The 8,920-nt window shown below is 35.6% G+C and overlaps 1 protein-coding gene across 2 annotated transcripts; it reads left to right on the forward strand.

Moving 5' to 3' along the window:
- The first annotated feature begins 1,340 nt into the window (after positions 1 to 1,340).
- LOC112790697 (K(+) efflux antiporter 4) lies at positions 1,341 to 8,135 on the forward strand. Of its 2 annotated transcripts, none has more exons than XM_025833225.3 (20): positions 1,341 to 1,923; positions 2,535 to 2,578; positions 2,931 to 2,989; positions 3,117 to 3,195; positions 3,369 to 3,430; positions 3,553 to 3,628; positions 3,707 to 3,781; positions 4,007 to 4,078; positions 4,172 to 4,255; positions 4,398 to 4,466; positions 4,724 to 4,801; positions 4,970 to 5,058; positions 5,205 to 5,301; positions 5,376 to 5,429; positions 5,654 to 5,749; positions 6,386 to 6,574; positions 6,671 to 6,748; positions 6,950 to 6,994; positions 7,400 to 7,489; positions 7,592 to 8,135. In XM_025833225.3, exons 1-20 carry the CDS (start codon positions 1,683 to 1,685, stop codon positions 7,670 to 7,672), a joined length of 1,758 nt encoding a protein of 585 aa, XP_025689010.1. In that variant the 5' UTR covers positions 1,341 to 1,682; the 3' UTR covers positions 7,673 to 8,135. The 2 variants fall into 2 exon arrangements, 1 of the variants encoding a protein (XP_025689010.1); XR_011880027.1 differs by having other exon boundaries at positions 1,353 to 1,923; positions 6,653 to 6,748.
- Positions 8,136 to 8,920: the final 785 nt, after the last annotated feature.

An 8,920-nucleotide genomic window follows, 5' to 3' on the forward strand; every position in this document is an offset into this window, starting at 1 on the left:
TTGAATTCGAAGGAGGATGTTATTCCAGTAATTAAGTGAACTTTAGGAGAGAAGTTGAAATCAAAAGAGATACGTGTTTGGGGATATTAAGGAAGAGTCTGATTGACTTAGCAAATCGAGGAGGTATTCGACAAAGAAGATCGAAGACTGAAATCGAAAGTCATTCTAGAACCATCACATGATCAGGCAAAAGAGCGGGAACAGTTATTCACATTTTCGCACACGTGGGAGTTTCATTTCAAATTAGTCAGTTAAGGAAATGGTTATAAATACTAGAAGGCTCAAAGTCACAAGGGTTGGAACTTTGCTTCGAAAATTACTCACGCATACTCATATCCCCAATGACTTACTAAATCTGCTTCAAGTCAATTTTCTGTAGGATTCCTTCCACTTGTTTTACTTTCCATTTAGATTTTCTGCAAACTTTACTTTTCTCGCAAATTTATCTTTCAAGCAACATTTAATTTCCTTGTTCAAATTTATATTTTCACATTGTTATTTTCGAATTCGAAGTTCTTCGATCTAATCGAAGACATTTTATTGTTTTATTTAAATTTAAGACAAACCATTTCGATTCCTGTCATTTTTATTTTCAAATCCTTTTGTTTATTTATTGCCTCTTCAGTCTTTTCTTTTAATCCTGTCTAATTCGAAAGTCTTTGATACATTTTTAGAAAATTGGTACTTGTAAAAGAGGAGTTGGTTTCGCTTCTAAACCATTAAAATTCAACCATTATCAATTTACTAAAAATCAACAAAACACCGTATTTACTAACTTTAAAAACTGACTTCTTTATTTATTGAAAAGATTAAAAATCGAAAATCTCTTTCGAATACTATATTGCTGAGACCACCTCAAATCCTTTACAAATAGTCGATTTATAAGCAACTATGTTGAATTTGAATTCTTTTCAAATTCTCCTTTCAACATATCTTCCCTAGATCTCCTATTATCATGAAATCGACTTTGGCTTATCGATTACCCAGATTTATCCCGTCGAATAACATATAGCAAATAAAATTTTGTTATTTTTGTATGGTGACAAAAAGTTGTAAATATTTAATTAAAAAAATTGTACTGAACATTGACATGACCATTTTATTTTATAGATTGGGCCGAATGAGGTGAACAAAGCAGTGTCAGAAAGACATTTCACTCTTGTTTTGTTACTCTAGCCCAAATATTTTGGGTTACTGATGCTGGCCTAGTAGTTTGTTGTTTCCTTTTTGGGGCCATAACTGCTTATTGTCTTTTGATAAACACTTCTCGTTATTGTGAAAGTGTAAGAAAAAAAAGACTTGGTTATTGTGTAACTTGTCCTTAATTTATAGGAATCGGCAAGCATCTTGATATTCTTTTGGGGTGTGGACTGTGTACACGCGCCTGAATGTGCATAGTTAAGTTGAGTTCTGCCCTCCTCACTACACTCGCAGAACATGGAGGATTGGAGGATGATTTGGTACTTTCCCACTTACACTCCACAACACAACGCTTCTTTCCCCTTTCGCTCTCACTGCTTTCACACATTTTCCCTCTGCTGCATCTTCCTTTGCGTAACATAGCCATATTCGCGCGCCAACCACCTTCCTCTTATTAATTCTCCGGCAGTGTAGCCAACTCTCCCGTTCTCTCTCTCTCTCTCTCTCTCTCTCTCTCTCTCTCTCTCATTCGAGTCTGGGAGATGAGGTTGTTATCGAGTTCGATTCTTAACCTCCTCCTTCTCTGCGACCTGCTTCTCTTTTGTCCCTCATTCTTCTCTCTCGTCTCTGCTGAGTCGGAGTCCGAGCCGGAGCTTCTCCTCCGTGGAACCAACGCAACCGCCACCGGCAATGCCTCGCTTGCGAGATCCGGCGAGGATAGCTTCGCCAACATGATTGATCGGGCGCTCGAGAGAGAGTTCCCCGAGAATGAACAGAATGAAGGTTCGCAGATCTACGTTCTTTTCACTCTTTCTTATTCATACACATTTTCTGTATTTTGCTTGTTTAATTTGGTTGCCGAACCTCTCCTGATCGTGTTTATGAGTTATGCCTGTGAAATATGAATATTCTGAAATGCCGTGAGGTTGCAGTTCCAATTTCCTTTGAATGCCTTAATCTGTAATTTCCGGATTTGAATTGTGAGCTGGACGTGCTTCCGGATTCATATTCTTCTGCTTTCTTTATTCTCTTAGTAATGCATTTCGTTTCGGTTTTTATGATGAACAAGGAGAACCACTGGAATCCTTCGGGCTTTCGAATATTTTCCTGTCAGGAAGACTATAGGAAGTTACTTATATCAGTTTCATCCATTTCTAAAATCATGCAAGGACATGAGGACATTTTGAGCAACGTTAAAGTTTAGAAGTGTGTGCTTATCTTGAAAATACGTTTTCTTACAGAATTTGAGAATAGGATGTAATGCATATAAGTAATTTGATCCAACCTTCCTATTTACTTTTATTTTCAATGAACGCGTTGGTATAAACTGACACGTGTCATTGTGGAAAATTTTACTCAAATGAATTTTGGCATATACTTGGATTCTTTTGCAGGTAATGATGCTGGCGGTTTCAACAATAGTGTTGCTGAACAGCAGGTATGTAGCGAATTGCTTTTAGCAATCCTGGGGCGATTGTGTCTTGCACACTAGTCATCATCATTTCAGTAATATAAGTATTTAGCTTTTGGTCATGGTTCATTCTGTTGGGAATTTAAGTCCACTGTTGATATTTTGTTAGAAGAGAATTGAATTGAGCTTGGATAGAAATCACAATTGATAATGACGTAGATGCATATTTCTCTTATGATGCATCAAATCGTGATTTAGATTTCTTTAGTCGGGTGATGAATTTCATGATGCTTTTAGGGTTTTATGTGCTTGACTGCTTGAGTTATTATTAGCCATTGAATAGACTTATGGTCTAATGTCGTTCCTTCTCGTTGTACAGGCTGTTTTGGAAACTGTTGCTAGAGTTAAGTCCAAGAAAAATGAGAGCAAAGAAGAAAAGTAAGCACATCTTTCCTAGAGAAAGAATAGGATTTTTTTTCTTTTTATAAGAGGGAACCGACTTTTAAAAATACAAGGCAATAATATAACTATTTTCATTATATGACATTTGATAAGTTTCTGTCAGATCATTTCATATTCATGATGTTTTCCATTTGGATACTGAGAATCGTGCAGAGGATATGCCAACCTTAATTGATCGAAAGGTGTGTTTCATTCAAGCTCCTGAAGTGATATTTCAAACTTTGAGAATGCTATTTATTACCAAAACTTCATCATAATATGCTTGAAATTTCTGTACACTATCTTCTTAAAAGTGGAGTTTTTTTTTTTTTTTCAAAATATATTTTTTAATGTTTTTCTATTGATTCATCTTCAGGATAACGTGTTTATCATCTCCAATCCCAAGTCAAAGTATCCTGTTCTTCAAGTAGACTTGAGGTTTACTTATTGTTCTTTACATTTTCAGTTTTCTTTCCTCTTCAAGTAGTATTAACTGTATCTGTGGTTGCAACTTTGAAGTAATGATGCTGCTAAAACTGTTTGGTATGCCATATTTGCAGATTGATATCAGATCTTGTGGTTGTCATTGTTTCTGCAACATGTGGTGGCATTGCCTTTGCTTGTGCTGGACAACCGGTTTGAACATAAAAATTGCTTTTTCTATTTATATTTCTGCCATATATCTTAAGAGTGGTTACTTATTCAAAATTTCAGGTTATGACAGGATATCTGTTGGCAGGATCACTCATTGGACCTGGTGGCTTGAGTTTTGTTAGTGAAATGGTCCAAGTATGTTGCCCTTATTCTTTTGTTATGTACCCTTAAGAATTCCCCCTTTCTTTTCACCAGTCACAATTTATAAAGAAAGGTAGTATGTGAGTGGGACCAAGATGTTATTTATCATGTCTTTATATCATCATATGTGATATGTTGACATCGAGTAGTAAATAAAAATATAGACCAATTTGTCTTCTAGGTTCTAATAATCTCATATACTGCTTCCATCACTTGCAGGTTGAGACTGTTGCTCAATTTGGTGTTATCTTTTTGCTTTTTGCATTGGGATTAGAATTTTCAACAACAAAGGTTGACTTGTATACTTATATATTCAGTTAGCTTATACTTTCATAATTTTAGCTCACCCATATTTTTTATTAACCTGTCTATTCATGTTTACAGCTTCGAGTTGTTCGAGCGGTGGCTATTCTTGGCGGTCTACTTCAAATTTTCTTATTTATGTGCTTGTGTGGAATAACAGCTACGGTATGTTTGATATTTTTACAATACTATCCAAAGGTGATTTGATTCTAATTTAATACACAAACTAAATTTTGGATTTGGGTCCATTTGCTAATATATAGTTGAAATTGTTTTATAAATGAATTCACTTAGATCTTTCCTGCAGCTATGTGGTGGTAAATCATCTGAAGGAATATTTGTGGGTGCATTTCTTTCTATGTCTTCAACAGCAGTGGTAATTTCTTGAACACATTGTTTCTACTTGTGTTAGATTGTCAAGGAGAAATTTATGTGGCATGACCTGGTGACTGGACTGGTGTAGTTTAGTGAAGTTACTTATTGAATAAATTCTGAAGAATTTAAGCTTTATTTATCACTTTAATTTTTATGGTATTATTCTTCCTTAAGTAACACCAAGACTTCTCTTCAGATATTTTATTTCTGCATTAAAGTACTGCTACTTAACGCTTTTATTTCTTGTTTGACACATAGGTCTTGAAATTCTTGATGGAAAGGAATAGTGTCAATGCCCTTCATGGTCAGGTTACAATTGGAACACTGATTCTGCAGGTTTGTACTATTATGTTTATATTTCAGATGCATATATATGACTGGAACAGTTCTTCCACCAATTCTTAAAAACAGAGTGCAGACTAATGCTATAAGCTGATATTCCTTATTGAGGTTTTCTCTCGCACAATTTCTAATGCAATATTCAAAATCATTGGTTCCTGTCAGGATTGTGCTGTTGGTTTGCTCTTTGCATTGCTTCCAGTATTGGGTGGAACATCAGGTGTTCTTCAGGGAGTAATATCCATGACTAAATCGTGAGTAAATTATAGAATTGATTGTGTTCCACTTTGATTTGATGTGCTGATCTGACTAAATTCTTTTTTTTTTTTTTTGGATGATATACCTATTTCAGTTACTTATTCGGTTATTCCTTATGATTTTACAAATTTCCTTGCTTCAGGTTGGTCATCTTAATTGCATTTTTGGCCATTTTGTCGATAGTATCTCGTACTTGTGTACCATGGTTTCTTAGGCTTATGATAAGCCTATCATCTCAGGTGAAAATAGAACTATATTTGTCTATTTGAATGTTTTCTTCATACATTAGTTTAACTTCCTTTTTATTGTGCAGACCAATGAACTTTATCAATTGGCATCAGTGGCATTCTGCCTACTTGTGGCTTGGGTGTGTCTTCTATCTATTCTTAATCTTCATTACTTCGCAAAAGTATTTCCTTCTCGATATATCGTAGTCTGTTTTGTAATGTAGTATCTATGAGATTGCCCTTTGTCATTATGAAGTCCTGGTCGTTCTTTATATATTTTCTTCTCTGATGTGTAGTGATAAGTTGTGCACACATTTATGCCAAACAACTTTTGTGCCTTTGACAATTGGTTATTTTATTTCAGTGTAGTGATAAGTTGGGTTTAAGTCTCGAACTTGGTTCCTTTGCTGCGGGCGTGATGATATCAACAACAGATCTTGGTCAACATACACTAGAACAAGTAACACCTCCCCTCCTCCCCCCCCCCCCCCTTTTTCTCTTTTTTTGAGTATCTTATATTCTTTGTACTTTCAAACTATCAAAATGTGATGTTTTTAGGAGTTGGAAGCTTCCTAATGGCTCCAACCTCTATAAATTTCCATCCGTTTGATCTTAAGTTCATAACTATTGTAGAAGAATGCAAAATGGCCTTTGATTGTGTTTGTTCCTATTCTTTCTATCCTCAAATTAGTAGTAGGAATTTCCAATGTAACAGAGTAGCCATATAAAAGTTTTATTATTCCCTGTGGGCCATCAACTTAGATGAAGTGGAGTTGGCGTATATATTAAAAGACTTGGTAGTTACAGGGTACATAGGTCCCCCTTCCTTCTTGGCTCTTAGCTCTTGCTACTTGTTTGATTATTCTTTGTTCAAATTTTTATCATTGATGTGTGTAGCCATAAAGTTATTCCGATGAAATCTTCTTCCTCGGTGAAGGTTTTAATAATTTTCTCTTCTTTTGTCCCATCTATCAAAGCCAATTTAGCTTAATAAGTTAAAGGCAGCACCCAAATGAATTTCAGGGAAACTTGTTGAAGCAGATAAGTTTAAGAATATTCTCTAATGCTTACTTGAGCTTACCCAATTTGATGTTAGGTTGAGCCAATTCGCAACTTTTTTGCCGCACTGTTCTTGGCCAGCATTGGGATGCTTATACATGTCCATTTTCTTTGGAATCATGTTGACATCTTATTGGCAGCTGTTATACTGGTGATCATCATAAAGACAATTGTAGCTGCATGTGTTGTCAAGGGGTTTGGTTACAACAACAAGACTTCACTTCTTGTAAGATTTGACATCATTAAATACAATTACTTCTACTTGTTGATTACATCATAAGTTTCATTGACGGAGGAACCTTAGGTTATTCTACATGTGTAGGTTGGGATGTCTTTGGCACAAATTGGGGAGTTCGCCTTTGTTCTTCTCAGTCGTGCTTCAAATCTTCATCTAGTGGAGGTGATTGCTTCATCACGAATGTTGGTTTGAGCTACTTTGTGCTTATGGTTAGGCTTAGGAAGACAATGAACCTTTTCTTCCTACGTAGTTGGAGACAACTTTAGCACTTTTTGTGGCTGTGTTATTACCATTTGAAGCATGAACTTTATTATTTTGTTGTCTATAAATACTTGTATGCAACTGAACTGATCCTTACTGCAGGGAAAGTTGTATCTATTACTCCTTGGAACAACGGCTCTCAGTCTGGTATGCATCAACTATTTGACAGAATGATAGTTTTACATAGTATTCTAATAAAATATTGTTGATTTATTGTTCTTTCAAGCAATCCCAATGTGTTCATCTGTCATGAGGTCAAATTAGTATGTTTCTTTAGGTACATAACTATATTATATTCATTTTGTTGATCATTTGACAATCATAAACATCTATAAGCAGGGTATCATTAGTAACTTTCGAAAGTTTCATTAGATTATGACTTGGAAGTAATACATTGGGTCTTCCTGTGTAAGAATTCTTATTCTAAAGTTGAACATTATAGCCAATTTCTTGGGTAATCTTATAAAGATTTGATTATGAATTCTCAGTTATTTTTAGTTGATTATGTTATTCCTAGAAATTTTGAAGCTTATGCTGGTGGAAATAATGCAGGTGACTACACCTCTGCTTTTCAAGTTAATTCCTGCCGTGGTGCATCTTGGTGCTTTGCTGCGGTGGTTCCCTCCTGACAGTCCATCTGAGGTAACTTTATAGCTTAATTAACTCGGGAGGGGGACTTGTAATCTTTTATAGCATTGTTGCATCAATTCTCGAGACGATCCTAAATATGATTTATCCTTCCAGATTCCCTATAAGGGGGACAGCTTTCGGTCAGACAGTGCTAAGCGTGTTACTTTGTTGGTTCAAGGCTCTCATAATTCATGATGTTAAAATAGATCAGAAATGCAATTTGCGGCTTTATCAGATCGCTTGTACTTTTGAGGAAGACAGGAAACATAGTGCAAATGAGTTTGTGCAAGAGAATACATTTGCCATTGTAAAGGAATACATATATATACTGCATGCCTTTCGGACCAGTCTCAGGAAACGATCAATGCCAAACGCTGCTGGGAGAGAGGGTCACGAGTTTGAACCGGATCCATTCACTAACATGGTAACTTGGGCCATATTGTTATTAACTAGGGTGGCCTAATTTTGTGTATAAATTAATGTCCAGTCGCTTTTAGTAGGGGCAATTCATTTTAGGTGCATTCCTTTTTTTTCTTCTCCACATTATTTTTCTGTTTCTTTAATCCAAATTTTGGGTTGATTTTCAAATATGTATAAGTTGTTCTGTAAAAGTCTAGAAATCAAGGCAATCATCAAATTCAAATGTATCATGTTGCGATCCCTGGAGTTACTGCGCCGCTCTTCTTTAAACAATTAAACTGCTTATGACCATGACGCAGATGTGGTGTGTACAAGAGAGAGAGACATAAATCTACGAAAGTACAATGGAGATTTAGGGAGTATTAGAGATATAACCATTAGTGTTACATTTTTCTATTAGTTGAAACTTTTGGGATGAATGGTATCATGACATGGTATTAGAGTTCTAGATCTGAAAGGTCAAGAGTTTTCCAAAATGACCATCGGCTCCTTAGCAGTACTCTTTTAATTAAGATTGAGAGCATGCTTTCTAAAGCAAAACTTAAGTTAACCCCATCCACTTAATCCACGGTTGGACTAGATACGTATGATGGGATGGATCCCAACTTCATAGACACCAGGAAAATTATTCTTCTCTTTAGAGCAAAATATGTTCATTCTCCCCTAACCGTATCTAGCATCTACCTTTAAATCTCATATTAAGGATCAAGATTACTTCATGCATGAAGAATATGAAAGAACGTCTCTTAGCTCTTTAACTATACCTATCTAATTATCTACCCTCTTAGGCTCTTATAAGAACTGCTATGTTCTGATGAATGATAACGGGTGAAATAATAAAGGGGAGTGATTTATTTGGCTAAAGGTGTATGATTGCAAACGATTTTAAAGTGGATGATTGGATGGCAAAGAGTTGAATGACAATGAATGAAATGATGACATCTTATCTATTTCTTGCTACTCGAACTCCTCAGATTTTGTTCCTCTAACACGGGTCAACGACAGGAATAAACTACATGACGT

The sequence above is a fragment of the Arachis hypogaea genome, chromosome 3, assembly GCF_003086295.3.
Source record: "Arachis hypogaea cultivar Tifrunner chromosome 3, arahy.Tifrunner.gnm2.J5K5, whole genome shotgun sequence".
Lineage (NCBI taxonomy): Eukaryota > Viridiplantae > Streptophyta > Magnoliopsida > Fabales > Fabaceae > Arachis > Arachis hypogaea.

What these genes read in the sequence shown, in the direction of transcription:
- LOC112790697 (XM_025833225.3), top strand. Translation starts at nt 1,683, where the DNA reads ATGAGGTTGTTATCGAGTTCGATTCTTAACCTCCTCCTTCTCTGCGAC. An exon ending in GTTCTTCAAGTAGACTTGAG is followed by an intron (nt 3,431 to 3,552) that starts GTTTACTTATTG and finishes CCATATTTGCAG; the next exon opens with ATTGATATCAGATCTTGTGG. An exon ending in TTGCTTGTGCTGGACAACCG is followed by an intron (nt 3,629 to 3,706) that starts GTTTGAACATAA and finishes TCAAAATTTCAG; the next exon opens with GTTATGACAGGATATCTGTT.